The sequence below is a fragment of the Poeciliopsis prolifica genome, unplaced genomic scaffold (assembly GCF_027474105.1).
Source record: "Poeciliopsis prolifica strain line A6 unplaced genomic scaffold, Auburn_PproV2 SCAFFOLD062, whole genome shotgun sequence".
Taxonomy (NCBI): Eukaryota; Metazoa; Chordata; class Actinopteri; order Cyprinodontiformes; family Poeciliidae; genus Poeciliopsis; species Poeciliopsis prolifica.
Genome location: NW_026562437.1, coordinates 1,432,496 through 1,449,625, shown reverse-complemented (window position 1 = coordinate 1,449,625; position 17,130 = coordinate 1,432,496). Strand labels below are relative to the sequence as shown.

Here is a 17,130-nt window from a genome sequence, read left to right as displayed (position 1 = left end):
TCTGACTCAGTCACGTGGTACGGCTTCTGACGTCACATCCTGTCCAGCGACAAAAGCCTCCGTGCTCTCTTCACAAAAACTCTCCTGGTTTCTCCTCACGCTGCGGAGCCTCGGCACAGAAACGTGTCGCTAATATCAGGTAAATATGTGATGTTTACAGTAAATGTCTTCAGTTCCGCCAAAGAGAGAATTTATCAACCAGTTGGTAATTCCTGCTGACCAAACATTCACAGGGTTGGAAGAAATGAGCGTCAAGATGGAGGATCAGCGCAGACCGCTGAGTTTCACCCGGATCCCGAAGATCATCTTACACAGCATAGGTACGAAACAGCTTCACGGTTTACTGATATGAGGCGCGAAACGGATTAAATGCACAAGAAGATTGAAGGAAACACAGTGCATCAGCGTTTATATGGCAGGCCGTTCTGTCATTAAATGGGATTTAACCCTTTGCGTCTATGTAACTGAAATTAGTAAAAGATGCGGCTGTGAGGAGCCACACAGTCTGGAGAGATTTGTTTTCTCTGGATCTTTGGCTTTTCTTGTCCTCACTGTCAGAATCGGAAAAGATCCAAGTTTCCCTGCATCAGCAAATTATTTTATTTAAGGGAACCATTGTGGATAATTTCCATTTTGCACATTTTTGTTGTGCTTCACTTGGAGTCTCTACTGACTCTTAAAGCAATTAGTTGAAACCACCCAGCCAGGTTGATGTTTTTTGGTGTCTGGAAAATAGTAGACTATAAAATTGGCCTCGATTTGCTTACTTTGGGAAACTGGTGATCGGCCAACTCTTTACTGTGAAGCAAAGGTGGAATCTTAACTACCCAGAGCAATGCTGAGGTGCAAAGGCCGTTAGAGGCTTCTTGAAACCTAATTTTTTATATTTCCAGTAAGAAAGAACAGCTGTTAATGTAAAGGAGGAATGACATGGAAACTCGGCACACCAAGTTGGTAGAGCTTTGTGTAAGACTCTAAAGTAACTGCAACAGCTGCTGCGTGGAATATTAGTCTGGGAGCCGCCAGGTTCAGATGTTGCCGGTTTGTTTGCTCACCTGGATGTCCACAATATGTTTTGAATGACATCAAGTTCATTCTGGTCAGAAGATCCACAGGAAAAAACACTCAAAAAAACATGAGCACATTTTTTCCCATATGGTCTGAAGATAAATCTGACCTGAGCTTAGAATTACCTAAATAATTTCCATGCATTCATATGGGAATGTTCGTAATATATTCTCAGTGATTTTCATACATATTAACATATAATTTTAGATTAATCAAAGAAAAGGCTGATCAGATGCGTCAAGAGACTAAAGTGTAAGATTCATTGACTCAAAATTAAAAGTTTGTGTTTTGTGTTTTGGTCCAGATCTCCAACATTGTTCTGCGTGTAAAGACAACAGGATTTTCAAAGACCTCAGCAACCAGGAGGGGAACTTCACTTTAGAACAAGAGGAACCAGAACCTCTGGAGATTAAACAGGAACCAGAACCTCTGGAGATTAAACAGGAACCAGAACCTCTGGAGATAAAACAGGAACCAGAACCTCTGGAGATTAAACAGGAACCAGAACCTCTGGAGATTAAACAGGAACCAGAACCTCTGGAGATAAAACAGGAACCAGAACCTCTGGAGATAAAACAGGAACCAGAACCTCTGGAGATAAAACAGGAACCAGAACCTCTGGAGATAAAACAGGAACCAGAACCTCTGGAGATAAAACAGGAACCAGAACCTCTGGAGATAAAACAGGAACCAGAACATCAACAGCTCAAAGAGGAAGAGAAGCAACTTGGCATCAGTCATGATCAAGAGCAGCTTTTTCTGAATCAGGAGACTGGTCACATTTTGGTGAATCCTCTTAATTTTCTAATGATCCACAATGAAACAGAACCACAGAGGAACCAACTCATCTCTCATGGCTCTGCTGAGGATGAGAACCAGAATCAGGAAGGAAGAAATTCTGAAGACCCAGGAAAAAAGAGAGATGAAGAACAGAAACAAAATGAGAAATTTGAGAAAACCAAGCAGCGGAAAGGTAAAACTAAAAGTTCAAAACAAAAAAAATACAAGAAAGATCACCTACAACAAAAACTATATTCTTGTCAAATCTGTGATGAAGCCTTTTCTCAAAGCGGTTTGTTGACCACACACATGAGAACTCACACTGACAAGAACCCTTTCACATGTTCAGCCTGTGGAAAAAGTTTCACACGCAAATCAAACTTAGTTCGTCACATGATCATTCATACAGGTGAGAGGCCTTTTTCGTGCAGGACTTGTGGAAAAAGTTTCCAAAGTAAAAGCAGTTTAGCTAGACACATGATAGTTCATACAGGTGAGAAGGCTTTCTCATGTAGGACATGTGGAAAAAGGTTCCTATATAAAAGCAATTTTACTTGTCACATGAAAATTCATACAGGAGAGAAGCCTTTCTCATGTAGGACTTGTGGGAAAAGTTTTTGTTATAAAAGCAGTTTAATTAGCCACATGAGGACTCACACAGGTGAGAATCCTTTCTCATGTAGGACTTGTGGGAAAGTTTTAGTCAAAAAGCAGTTTGATTTGTCACATGATGACACACACAGGTGAGAAGCCTTTCCCATGTGGGACTTGTGGAAAAACGTTCCGATATAAAAGCAATTTTTCTAGTCACATGAAAACTCATACAGGTGAGAAGCCTTTCTCATGTAGGACTTGTGGGAAAATTTTTTGTTATAAAAGCAGTTTAATTAGTCATATGAGGACTCACACAGGTGAGAAGCCTTTCTCATGTGGGACTTGTGAAAAAAGGTTCCTATCTAAAAGCAATTTTACGAGACACATGATGATTCATGCAGGTGAGAAGCCTGTAAAATTTGGCTTGATTAAAGTGGAACTCACAAATACAGTGAAGGAGGAACTTGTCACAGAAAATCAGGTAAAATGTGTTACATAATTTAAATTGATAAGAAACATAAATATCCAACAACTCAAAAATATATTTAGAGATTTTTAGTAAAATGATTTATTCAGAAAACCAGAATATTAAGAATTACTAATAGTTATCCTGATATGTAGACCAGTAAACCAAAAAACACTCAAAAATAATTATAGGTCAGATTCCAATTATTTGGCTTGAGTCAGAAACCAAACTTAAATAATTAATGTCCAACTAATCCTGTTCTTTTTTTGTCCGTAAAAGAGTCCCATATCTTCGATAATCAAAATGTCTTGGAAGCAGTTGGCCGTATTAATCCAGTCTAAATCCTGAAAAGAAAAATCCAAAACGTCAAGACCCCCCAAAAAAGATGAAAAAAGAGAGTGGCCTTGTAAAGTTGTTGTAGTCATTGTATGTCTATTCTTTGTTGTACTTATACCTCATTAATTGTAGTCACAGGATGCATATTAGCTGTTAGGTTGCAAATTAATTACCTGTAATGATTTTTTTATTCTAAATTTGTATCTGCATATGCTTTATTTTTTCATGTTTTGCTCTTCAGGTTCTGTTTTTGGAGGAAATACTGTTGATTCTATGATGGCAACAAAGCAGGCAGAAGTTTCGCTAAGTTATGTTGAAACCTGAGATGTTTTGATAAAACATCTGCATTGACTTTATTCATGTTTTTTATTCTGAACTGAAAATTTATTTTTACCCATATGTGTTTTTTCATTTATCTGTATTTGTTTGATAATTGTTTTACTATTTATGTCAGAAATGTATTGGTTTATTGATTAAATTCAGTTGTAAATGTGACTTGCAGAAACAGTTTCTTTTTATTTTTAATTCTTTATTTTTGAAGCATTGAGAAGATTACAAAAGCTTGATTTCATCTCGAGGTTTCAGTTCCAGCCTGTGATCAATTACAAAATTCCTCCTCTTTACCATTCACATTTACAAAAACAACACAAAGAGGAGACATTTTTCTTTTAAAACATAAATTAGACCACAGTATCCAGTGTTGTTTTTTCTGCTGTGATTTATCTTCACTGTGTGAAAGTATTTATTATTAAAGATCAACAAAGTTTCCAGAAACAGGAGAATTTGGTCCATAAACTGCAAAAAATAATAAAATCCTAAAACAAAAAAAATGTGAAGGTTTTTAAACAGCAGCGTTTTGCTCACATGAACTTTGATCCGGAAGCAAACTGTGGAACCAGGTTCTGACTCAGTCACGTGGTACGGCTTCTGACGTCACATCCTGTCCAGCGACAAAAGCCTCCGTGCTCTCTTCACAAAAACTCTCCTGGTTTCTCCTCACGCTGCGGAGCCTCGGCACAGAAACGTGTCGCTAATATCAGGTAAATATGTGATGTTTACAGTAAAATGTCTTCAGTTCCGCCAAAGAGAGAATTTATCAACCAGTTGGTAATTCCTGCTGACCAAACATTCACAGGGTTGGAAGAAATGAGCGTCAAGATGGAGGATCAGCGCAGACCGCTGAGTTTCACCCGGATCCCGAAGATAATCTTACACAGCATAGGTACGAAACAGCTTCACGGTTTACTCATTATATTAGGCGCGAAACGGATTAAAGCTGCAGGAAATGCACGAGACAGATTGAAGGAAACACAGTGCATCAGCGTTTATATGGCAGGCCGTTCTGTCATTAAATGGGATTTAACCCTTTGCGTCTATGTAACTGAAATTAGTAAAAGATGCGGCTGTGAGGAGCCACACAGTCTGGAGAGATTTGTTTTCTCTGGATCTTTGGCTTTTCTTGTCCTCACTGTCAGAATCGGAAAAGATCCAAGTTTTCCTGCATCAGCAAATTATTTTATTTAAGGGAACCATTGTGGATAATTTCCATTTTGCACATTTTTGTTGTGCTTCACTTGGAGTCTCTACTGACTCTTAAAGCAATTAGTTGAAACCACCCAGCCAGGTTGATGTTTTTTTGGTGTCTGGAAAATAGTAGACTATAAAATTGGCCTCGATTTGCTTACTTTGGGAAAACTGGTGATCGGCCAACTCTTTACTGTGAAGCAAAGGTGGAATCTTAACTACCCAGAGCAATGCTGAGGTGCAAAGGCCGTTAGAGGCTTCTTGAAACCTAATTTTTTTATATTTCCAGTAAGAAAGAACAGCTGTTAATGTAAAGGAGGAATGACATGGAAACTCGGCACACCAAGTTGGTAGAGCTGTGTGTAAGACTCTAAAGTAACTGCAACAGCTGCTGCGTGGAATATTAGTCTGGGAGCCGCCAGGTTCAGATGTTGCCGTTTTGTTTGCTCACCTGAATATCCACAATATGTTTTGAATGACATCAAGTTCATTCTGGTCAGAAGATCCACAGGAAAAAACACTCAAAAAAAAACATGAGCACATTTTTTCCCATATGGTCTGAAGATAAATCTGACCTGAGCTTAGAATTACCTAAATAATTTCCATGCATTCATATGGAGAATGTTCATAATATATTCTCACTGATTTTCATACATATTAACATGTAATTTTAGATTAATCAAAGAAAAGGCTGATCAGATGCGTCAAGAGACTAAAGTGTAAGATTCATTGACTCAAAATTAAAAGTTTGTGTTTTGTGTTTTGGTCCAGATCTCCAACATTGTTCTGCGTGTAAAGACAACAGGATTTTCAAAGACCTCAGCAACCAGGAGGGGAACTTCACTTTAGAACAAGAGGAACCAGAACCTCTGGAGCTTAAACAGGAACCAGAACCTCTGGAGATAAAACAGGAACCAGAACCTCTGCAGATAAAACAGGAATCAGAACCTCTGCAGATAAAACAGGAACCAGAACCTCTGCAGATAAAACAGGAACCAGAACCTCTGCAGATAAAACAGGAATCAGAACCTCTGGAGATAAAACAGGAACCAGAACCTCTGCAGATAAAACAGGAATCAGAACCTCTGGAGATAAAACAGGAACCAGAACCTCTGGAGATTAAACAGGAACCAGAACCTCTGGAGATAAAACAGGAACCAGAACCTCTGGAGACAAAACAGGAACCAGAACTTCTGCAGATAAAACAGGAAACAGAACCTCTGGAGATAAAACAGGAACCAGAACCAGAACATCAACAGCTCAAAGAGGAAGAGAAGCAACTTGGCATCAGTCATGATCAAGAGCAGCTTTTTCTGAATCAGGAGACTGATCACATTTTGGTGAATCCTCTTAATTTTCTAATGATCCACAATGAAACAGAACCACAGAGGAACCAACTCATCTCTCATGGCTCTGCTGAGGATGAGAACCAGAATCAGGAAGGAAGAAATTCTGAAGACCCAGGAAAAAAGAGAGATGAAGAACAGAAACAAAATGAGAAATTTGAAAACCAAGCAGCGGAAAGGTAAAACTAAAAGTTCAAAACAAAAAAAATACAAGAAAGATCACCTACAACAAAAACTATATTCTTGTCAAATCTGTGATGAAGCCTTTTCTCAAAGCGGTTTGTTGACCACACACATGAGAACTCACACTGACAAGAACCCTTTCACATGTTCAGCCTGTGGAAAAAGTTTCACACGCAAATCAAACTTAGTTCGTCACATGATCATTCATACAGGTGAGAGGCCTTTTTCGTGCAGGACTTGTGGAAAAAGTTTCCAAAGTAAAAGCAGTTTAGCTAGACACATGATAGTTCATACAGGTGAGAAGGCTTTCTCATGTAGTACTTGTGGGAAAGGTTTCTATCAAAAATTCCATTTAAGTAGTCATGTGAAGATTCATACAGGAGAGAAACCTTTCTCATGTGGGACTTGTGGAAAATGTTTCTATCAAAAGAGACATTTAACTAGACACATGATAGTTCATACAGGTGAGAAGGCTTTCTCATGTAGTACTTGTGGGAAAGGTTTCTATCAAAAATTCCATTTAAGTAGTCATATGAAGATTCATACAGATGAGAAACCTTTCTCATGTGGGACTTGTGGAAAACATTTCCGTTATAAAAGCAGTTTAATTAGTCACATGAGGACTCATACAGGTGAGAAACATTTGTCATGTGGGACTTGTGGCAAAAGCTTCCTTTGTAAGAGTAATTTAACCAGACACATGATGATTCATACACATGAGAATCCTTTCTCATGTGGGACTTGTGGAAAAAGTTTCTGTCAAAAAAGTCATTTAACTAGCCACGCCAGGACTCATACAGGTGAAAGCCGTTCTTGTGTGGGATATGTGGAAAAGGTTTCTCTCAAAAAGGCAAATTATCTGTTCACATGACAACTCATACACGTGGTGTTTCTCATGTGCAACCTTTGGAAAAGGCTTCCTTCTAAGTTCCAAGTGTTAACATGGGAACTCATAGAGGTGGAACGGCATAAACAGAACCTCACGTACCAAGATTTTCAGTGAGATATTGTTTGAAAGCAGAGTAATTACAACAGGATCACATTTTCACAGTGTAGCAGCTTAAATATGAAATCATCTCATATAGGACATTCATCTAAAATGCCGATCATTTCACTTTTTTCTTTTTATGTAGAATGGTTTTTAAGTGACATTAATTCTTGCAAAGTTTTTTGTTTTTGTCTAGTGAGATTTTAATAGTCTAATTATTGTCTCTTTAAAGAATCCACGATTAGTTGAGCATGTGTTTTCATTTATCTGTATTTGTTTGATAATTGTTTTGGTGTTTATGATGTTGGAAAATGTATTGGTTATATTGATTAAATTCCAGTTATAAATGTGACTAGCAAAAATTGTGTCTTTTCATTTGTAATTCTTTATTTTTGAAGCATTGAGAAGATTACAAAAGCTTGATTTCACCTCAAGGTTACAGTTCCAGCCTGTGATCAATCTATATAAATTACAAACTCACACTGACAAGAACCCTTTCACATGTTCAGCCTGTGGAAAAAGTTTCACACGCAAATCAAACTTAGTTCGTCACTTGATCATTCATACAGGTGAGAGGCCTTTTTCATGTGTGACCTGTGGAAAAAGTTTCAGAAAGAAAATTGATTTGCTTTGTCACATGAAGATTCACACAAGTGAGAAGCTTTTCTCATGTGGGACTTGTGGGAAAAGTTTCTATCAAACATAATGAAAGCGCCACCACAAATTATGCCTGCGGTTCATATAGAGCTGTGCAACCACAGCTAACGCGGTTTGCTTTAAACTCTTACCTTGATCAAAAACTCTGGAAAGAAACATCATTTCTCACAGGGGGTTGATGTAAATATCCAGGTCAGCCTGTGTCCAGTTTGTGTGAAAGGAGGCATGTGCTTTAAATGCATAAATTGTAGAACTATCTTCCTAAAAGCTAACGGATATGTCAGCTTTTATTCCTAAAATATCACAGAACATCTTTTCAAAAACATCTTTGTACTTTAAGGTTGAGTTGAACTGCTGTGTCTGCAGTCCCGGACACTTGAAGTTTGATTTGTGTGTTTTTTATCGTTCCTATGTTACATTTTAAATTTATGTTTCTAGATGGTAATTGTATTCAGGCCTTTGTTTCGCCTGTGGTTGTTTTAAAGCTGGTATTTTATGTTTGGAACAAATGTCAAGAAAGAATCTGAATCGAAGGTTAGTTTAAATTTACATGTTTGAGTGCAGCAGTTTTCAGAAGAGTTCAATTTGAAGCTGAAAGTTGAGTCTGACCAGTCCAGGTTTTCTCCAACCGGCTCTCAGTGAACGATGGAGAGACGAAGCGTTGCTGCAGCTCTGCAAGGATCAAGCAGAAGTAGAAAATAATTCATCAAGTGCATTGCACTATTTTGTGAAGGTATGTGTGATTAATAACTACTTTTCCTTTATTGTTGTAATCTGATGTAATGTTGCAGATTGGCCAGCAGATGGCACCCTATTCACATTTACCAAATGCATCTAGAAATGTTGGAATCAATTCAACATAACTGCTGCATAGAGAACCAGCAAACTGAGGAAACAGCTCCTGACTCAGACACGCTGTACGTCACATCCTGCTCCAGCAGCGAAATCGTCGAGACACAGTTAGAAACCAGCTGGTAACAAGAAACATTCAGGGTGTGAAGACATGAGCGTCAAGATGGAGGGAGAGATGGAGGATCAGCGCAGACTGCTGGGTTTCACTCGGATCCCGAAGATCATCTTACAGCGGATAGGTACGAAACAGCTTCACCTTCACTGATAATATGAAGCTTGTCGTGAAAACTGGTCTGAGGAGGTGAGATCTGTCCAGGTTCACGCAGAAAACAGATCATAATGGGCCTGAGAGACTGAAGTGATCTTGTTGATTATGGAAAAATGTATCATATCAAAGTATTAATGATTATGAAGTAAGTTCTGAAGTTGATTGTTGAAAAATATATAAACCAGTTAAACAATGAAGTATAATCACACTGAATCAAAAGTAATGAGTACTAAGAAGTAATGATTGAAGAAATATATAAAAAATAATTATGTTGATGAGTTGTATGTCTGTATAAGCATATAAGCAAATAAGTAAAGAGTATAGGGACAATCTTTGGGTGCAGAGACAAACCGACATGTTCTGGTAATGGGAGGAGAGGCCTGGTCTGAATGTATTCTGGGAAATCAGCCAGGAACCTTTAATGTAATCACACCAGAGCAAAGGGAGCAACTGATGACCAAATATGGAGGGGCAAGGAGTCTGGTATGAGGTAATCACATGCTTGGGAAATCATGTAATCTGCTCCCCATACACAACTGTGGAAGAAAAGAGTATAAATAAACTGAGAAACAGAGCTGGGGGTTCTTCATCTTCAGCAAGTGGAACGAGCAACAGCGGGCCAAGGAATCAACGAGGGAGCTTCACCCCAGACCCAGAGGGAGGACAATCTGCACTTCGCTGGAAGAAAGACGGGACCCGACGCCCAACAACTCTGGTTCCTAATTTGACTGAAGCTCCACACTCAACCCAAAAGATCTCAAGAATCACTACAACGGACTTGGGGACTGGACAAAGATCACAAAAGTGATGAAGATTTGGGATGTTTGAAAGATAACTACCAACTCTGCTTTGTTCCTGTTCGGATGAGGATTTGTCATGTCAAGACAAGATTCTGCCCAAGAACATTAACACTTCTGTTGCTGAGCTCCCCTGTCATCTGGGTATGAGTTGCCTGCACCCAAAAAGTCTTTTTAGTAAATTGATGGCAATGTTAGAGAGAGGTGTTAGGAGAGGTTTATGTTGACTTTATACAAATTTTAAATTTTAATCTTTAAAACTTACAATCATTGAATATTAATCTGTTTGCCATTTACCCCTGCTTAAAGCTTACTCAAATAAATATATATATATATAAAAATTCTAATGAGATTTGTGGACATTGAAATTAATTGAGTCATCTTATTAATATTGGTTCTTCTACTTAATGTAAAATCTATGTACATGGTTCTAGAAAAGTGGTGGCTTCTGACTTTCCTTTAGTTGACATAAAATAATGACCCTGGGACTCATAAAGTCACTAAAAATATTCTAGCCGATAACAAGTGCTGGTTATTCTTAGAGAGGGGGCTGCCGTTAACAGGAGTGGTTATTGGAGTTATGCTGCGAGGGCTACTCAGCTGGTTGCTTCTTAGCTGAAAAGGGTCATAACTTCTGGATAGTAGGTAGTTAGAGCTAGACTCGTCTCTCTCGACACCAGCTTAGACAGATTGTTCCTCTCAGACCTTCTGCAGGGTTTCAGGTTTCAGGAACTTTCCGGACCCGTTAGACCGAGAGCTGGTCAGTATCAGCCCAGAGGAGTTGGGAGGATTAGGGCGGGGCTGGCTATTGCGTAATAACCTACAAACTGGATGAAATGCACGAAACAGATTAAAGGAAACAATGTGAGAGACGGAATTAGGATGAATGTTTTACAACATAAACAATATAATTATGATTTTGACCAGGCAAAATATGTCTTTAAGATATATAGAGCTCTGCAGAACTAAATAATTACTCAGTCCAGGAGGCTCAGTGTGTTTATAAGTTCATTTGGACAACAATCTTAACCTTTTAAAACATTAGACATTACAGCACCGGATCCACTGTGTTGGTTTTTTACATTATATATAATTTATGGTCTTAAAAAGGAGCTCAGATGAATTACAAACCCACGCAATAAAATCCTAAAACAAGTAAATGTAACGCGGGTGAAACAGCAACATTTTAGTGCCATATCTACTGCAAACAGAGGAATCACTTCCGGTATCGGTCACGTGGTTCGGCTCGCTAGCGCGGCTTTAAACGTCACTTCCTGCTCCACAAACAGAAGTTTTATAAGAATCCTCCTGGTTTATTGGACACATGTAAACCAGCGACAGAAACACGTCCCTAGTTTCAGGTCAACATGTGAATATTTGCTGTAAAATGTGTTCAGTTGAGCCTCAGAGAGAGTTTATCAACCAGCTGGTAACTCCTGCTGAAATATCAACATTCACAGAGTGTGAAGACATGAGCGTCAAGATGGAGGAAGAGATGGAGGATCAGCGCAGACTGCTGGGTTTCACCCGGATCCCGAAGATCATCCTACGGCGGATAGGTACGAAACAGCTTCACCTTCACTGATAATATGAAGCTGGATGAAAAGCACGAAACGGATTAAAGGAAACGATGTGAGAGTCGGAATTAGGATGAACGTTTTACAGGATTAAATGATTTGATAAGACAGAAACAGCTGCTTGGAGAGGGCAGATCGATTACAGCAAATATTATTATTCCATAAAGTGCATCACATTTCTATGGCAGGTCGTTCTGTCAGTTTCATTCTGATTTATATCTGAAATTAGTTTCCTACTAGATATGTTTAAACAGTATTATTATGTTTTGACAAGACTAATATTTTATTACATCCTAACTATTATAAATGACATCAGATTTACCATGGACATGTATGGTGGTTTCAATTCACTCTTATCTCAGTGATTCTTTTTGACCATGAGTTTTTCTAACACATCTTTTAATTGATTTTATCTATTTTAGCTAAATGTCCTTGAGCCTTAAGAAATGTGCCTATGAATAAAATGTTCGATTAATTATCTGCAATATGTTTCAGGCAGTAATTCACTTTAGATGTCTTGAATTCAAACCTCCATGCGGCATAAGGGTGGATCTACTTTCTAGACTTTAATCGAAGCCCTAAAACTGAATGAGCAGAGTTTGAATCCCCCCAGTTCTAAGATTCAAAATAAACAAAAGCAAACTGACCAATGAGCTTTGGCGTGCCCTTTGACCCCCACAGACTCACACTGATGTGCCCTACTTACAAGATGTTTCGACACAAAATATATATTTTTTCTGCACAATTTTGTTAATAGTAAAAAAGGTTCAATAATAAAAATTCCAGAAATTATTATTTTCTTTTTTCAGCCGTACAGCTGCAGGTGCTGCTGCCCTCTGAAAACATCCTGTAAGCGTCTGCAATAAATTCTGAACTTTAACCCTAGAAAAGAGTTTTATACACAAAGCAATTTATTTTAAATTATTTTATATATTTGTTTATATTTTTATTTTTTAAAAATAAACAATTATTTCAAGGTAAAAACATTTAATTAAATATTTTTTTGGCAGTGCTCCCTAATGACGATGTCTGTTTTTAGAACTTGATCCCTTCGGGCTGGGGTGCCTGCGCACCGTGTTGGTGACCCCTGACCTAAGGAAACTGCAACAGCCTCAAATCAAGCTGCTGTGTTTGTCAGGGAGCCATTAGGTTAAGCTATTGCCATTTTATCTGCTCACCCAAAAATCAATGCTATGTTCATTCTGGTCAGAATAACAGTTTTGTTGAGTTATTTTCCCAAACTTGGAGTTAAAGTGAGATATCTACATATGAGGGATTAGGGGAAAAACACAAGCACATTTTTTCTCATGATCTGAAGATAAATTGGAGCTGGACTTAGAATTACCAACATCTTTTATGTGTTGAATCCCAGAAATTGTAGCAAAATATAATTATGTTAATAGTTAAAAAATATGTTTTTACCTAAAAGAAATGTACTGTGTCAAATGAACTGGGTTAATCTGACCTAGAAGTCAGGAAGGAATTCAGATGTGGAGAGATGTGGAGTAACAATCATTAAAGAGAGAAAATTGTTAGTGTTGGGCTGTTGTGCAGGAAAGTTCTGGTGCCTGACTTTTCTCCTGCTCGCCTGCAAAGGAACTGGGCCGGAGCCCAAGACTTGGGAAAGGATCACTGTTTGGACAGATAAGGAACAAACAAGTTGACTAATAGTTCGTCTGAAGTGGAGCAGATGTTGAAGTCAAGAGGTCTCAAATTATTCCAGGAAGTCAACTCCTAATTCTCGGAATTTCCAATACACATCCAGTGTAAAATTTACGTAGCATTTAAGTGCTACGTAAATGAAGGGGAGTAACACCATTGCTCGAAGCTTCTCAATGCACACCAGTAGAGCTGGTATTAAAAACTGATGTCAGAAGGCAAGAGATTTTGGATTTCTGTATTGATGTGAATGTAATGTTTTGGTTCTGCAGATTAAAATCTCTTCCTGTTTGGCTATGAACAGAAGGAAGTCAGAGTCTCGTGTATTTCTTTGTTTATATATCCCATGAGTTAAGGCACCTTTAAATTTCTCCATAAAAATAATATTTTTACTGATTTTCACACAAAACAATTTATTTTTAGAATAATCTAATAAAAGTCTGATTAGATGCCTCAAGGGATTGAAGTGAAGGATTCATTGTCTTACTCAAAATGGAAAGTTTTTGTTTTGTGTTTTTATCCAGATCGCCAACATTTTTCTGTGTGTAAAGACGACGGGATTTTAAATGACCTCAGCAACAAGGAGGGAAATTCCACCTTAAAACAAGAGGAACCAGAACTTTTGCAGATAAAACAGGAGCAAGAAGGACCAGAACATCAACAGTTCAAAGAGGAAGAGAAGCAACTCGGCATGAGGCAGGATGAAGAGCATCTTGTGCTGAAACAGGAGACTGATGACATTTTGGTGAATCCTCTAAATGTGCAAAGAATCTACAATGAAACAGAACCACAGAGGAACCAACTCATCTCTTCTGAAGATGAGAACCAGGATCCGGAAGGAAGCAATTCTGAGGACTCAGGAAAAGAGAGAGATGAAAAACAGAAACAGAGATATCAGAAAACCAAACAACGGAAAGGTAAAACTGTCAGTTCAAAACAAAAAACACACAGGGACGCTCATTCAGACCAAAAACAATATTTTTGTAAAATCTGTGATGAAGCCTTTTCTCAAAGCAGTCCCTTGATGACACACATGAGAATTCACACAGGTGAGAAGCCTTTCTCATGTGTGACCTGTGGAAAAGTTTTTATGACCAAATCTCAGTTACTTATTCACATGAGGATTCACACAGGTGGGAAGCCTTTCTCATGTGAGACCTGTGGAAAAAGCTTTCGAGCCAAACGTGATTTGCTTGTTCACATGAAGATTCACACAGGTGAAAAGCCTTTTTCATGTGAAACCTGTGGAAAAGGTTTTATAACTAAATATAAGTTACTTGTTCACACGATGATTCACACAGGTGAGAAGCCTTTCTCATGTGAAACCTGTGGAAAAAGATTTCGAAAGAAATCTGTTTTGCTTGTTCACATGATGATTCACACAGGTGAGAAACCTTTCCCATGTGAGACCTGTGGAAAAAGCTTTCGAGCCAAACGTGATTTGCTTGTTCACATGAAGATTCACACAGGTGAAAAACCTTTCTCATGTGAAACCTGTGGAAAAGATTTTAGAACTAAATGTCAGTTACTTGTTCACATGATGATTCACACAGGTGAGAAGCCTTTCTCATGTGTGACCTGTGGAAAAGTTTTTATGACTAAATCGCAGTTACTTGTTCACATGAGGATTCACACAGGTGAGAAGCCTTTTTCATGTGAAACTTGTGGAAAAGGTTTTATAACTAAATCTAAGTTACTTGTTCACACGATGATTCACACTGGTGAGAAGCCTTTCTCATGTGTGACCTGTGGAAAATTTTTTATGACTAAATCTCATTTACTTGTTCACATGAGGATTCACACAGGTGAGAAGCCTTTCTCATGTGGGACCTGTGGGAAAAGCTTTCGATTGAAATCTGTTTTGCTTTGTCACATGATGATTCACACAGGTGAGAAGCCTTTCTCATGTAGGACCTGTGAAAAAATGTTCAGTCAAAAAAATGATTTCACTTTTCACATGAGGATTCATACAAATGAGAAGGCGTTTTCTTGTGAGAGTTGTGGAAAAAGTTTCCATTTTCAAAGCAATTTAACTAGACACATGAGAATTCATACAGATGAGAAACCTTTCTCATGTGAGACCTGTGGAAAAAGTTACAAAGACAAAACAAATTTAATTGGCCACATATGGACACATACAAATGAGAAACTTTTCACTTGTGGGACCTGTGGAAAAAGGTTCATCCAGAAACAGTATTTAACTTCTCACATGAGGATTCATACAAATGAGAAAGCATTTTCTTGTGAGACTTGTGGAAAACGTTTCCATTGGCAAAGCAATTTAACTGGTCACATGAGGACTCACACAGGTCAGAAACCTTTTTTATGTGGGACTTGTGGAAAAGGCTTCAGTGATCAGAGCAATTTAATTTCTCACATGAAGACTCATACAGATGAAAGGTCTTTCTCATGTGCAACCTGTGGCAAAAGTTTCCGTTGTAAAATCAATTTAACTCATCACATGAAGACTCATACAGATGAAAGGCCTTTCTCATGTGCGACCTGTGCCAAAAGTTTCCGTTGTAAACGTAGTTTAACTGATCACATGAAGACTCATACAGATGAAAGGCCTTTCTCATGTGCGACCTGTGCCAAAAGTTTCCGTTGTAAACGTAGTTTAACTCATCACATGAAGACTCACACAGATGAAAGGCCTTTCTCATGTGCGACCTGTGGCAAAAGTTTTCGTTACAAAAGTAGTTTAACTGATCACATGAAGACTCATACAGATGAAAGGCCTTTCTCATGTGCGACCTGTGGCAAAAGTTTTCGTTACAAAAGTAATTTAACTCATCACACTCATAAAAGAAGAACGGCCTGTGTGAGTACCAATGCCTTGAGGGAGGACCGACTCAATTATCATGCCTTGGTACCTTTTGTACCCTCAAGTGGCTTGGTACCTTTGGTACCCTCAAGTGGCTTGGTACCTTTGGTACCCTCAAGTGGTTTGGTACCCTCAAGTGGTTTGGTACCTTTGGTACCCTCAAGTGGTTTGGTACCCTCAAGTGGCTTGGTACCTTTGGTACCCTCAAGTGGCTTGGTACCTTTGGTACCCTCAAGTGACTTGGTACCTTTGGTACCCTCAAGTGACTTGGTACTTGAGGATACCAAGACACAATAACTCACAGTTTGGAAGCAGAGTAATTACATTTGGGTAACATTTTTATAATATAGCTGCCTGGAGAAGAAAAGCATTTAAAATAGGAAGTTTATCCAAAACACAAGACTTTCAGTTTATTCTGTCAGTTTTATCTTTTCATTTAAAGTGATTTTTAAGTGAGATATTAAGTCTGACAAAGTTATGCCTGCATTTTTAATGTTTTTTCTTTGTCTAGTGAGATGTTAATAGTCAGTATCTTAAAGGAACAATGGATTTGAATGTCTTCAGATTTAGACTTGAAAAGCTTTTACCCTATTATGTCTTTTCTTTGTACTTATACTTTGTTTTATTTCATTAATTTTGTTCAGAGGATGCATGTTAGCTGTCACTAAAAGAACTGTTGGTGTAGGTATATTTAGATTAAATTGTTCATTCTAAAGTTGAATCTAAATATACTTTACTTTTTCATTACTCACTCTTGAGTTTTTGATTCATACTGTTGATCATATGATGGCAACAATCCTGACGTTTCTACGTTTTGCCAAGTTATGATGAAACCTGAGATATTTTCCTTTTTGTTAAAACATCTGCATCGACTTTATTCTTGCTAAGCATACTGTAAATTGAAATTATTTTTTTCATTCATTTGACTTTTTAAAAAATCTGTAACAGTATTTGTTTGAGAAGGTTTTTATTATTTAGAATGTTAGAAAATGTATTGTTGATATAGACTCAATTTCAGATAGAAATGTGACTAGCAAAAACTGTTTCTAAATCATTTTTATATAATAAAGTTTTTTTTTAACCATAATGATGGTTTGTCTTTCTTCAGTTCACTAGTGGATTGGGACCCATGTAAAAGTTCCAGCTTCTTGAGTCTTTTTTCTCATAATTTCTCTCAAGCAACTTTCTTTTTTTCAACATTCTTTTTTTAA

The 17,130-nt window shown here is 37.9% G+C and overlaps 3 protein-coding genes and 1 pseudogene across 5 annotated transcripts in view; all 4 read left to right on the top strand.

The window, feature by feature from the left end:
* Positions 1–17,130, top strand: part of LOC129379904 (uncharacterized) — a 41,225-nt gene that overhangs the window by 12,777 nt on the left and 11,318 nt on the right. The gene's annotated exons all lie outside the window — the stretch shown is intronic.
* On the top strand, positions 57–3,632 carry LOC129379902 (gastrula zinc finger protein XlCGF57.1-like; annotated as a pseudogene).
* LOC129379903 (gastrula zinc finger protein XlCGF8.2DB-like) lies at positions 5,773–7,566 on the top strand. The gene has a single exon (XM_055060845.1). The coding sequence runs from the start codon at positions 6,140–6,142 to the stop codon at positions 7,166–7,168; it is 1,029 nt and encodes a 342-aa protein (XP_054916820.1). The 5' UTR covers positions 5,773–6,139; the 3' UTR covers positions 7,169–7,566.
* LOC129379899 (zinc finger protein 271-like) lies at positions 8,885–16,328 on the top strand. 3 transcript variants are annotated; one of them, XM_055060836.1, is made up of 3 exons: positions 8,885–9,033; positions 11,320–11,418; positions 13,620–16,328. In XM_055060836.1, exons 1-3 carry the CDS (start codon positions 8,946–8,948, stop codon positions 16,214–16,216), a joined length of 2,784 nt encoding a protein of 927 aa, XP_054916811.1. In that variant the 5' UTR covers positions 8,885–8,945; the 3' UTR covers positions 16,217–16,328. The 3 variants fall into 3 exon arrangements, with proteins under 3 accessions (XP_054916811.1, XP_054916812.1, XP_054916813.1); XM_055060837.1 differs by having other exon boundaries at positions 8,885–10,003; XM_055060838.1 differs by lacking the exon at positions 11,320–11,418.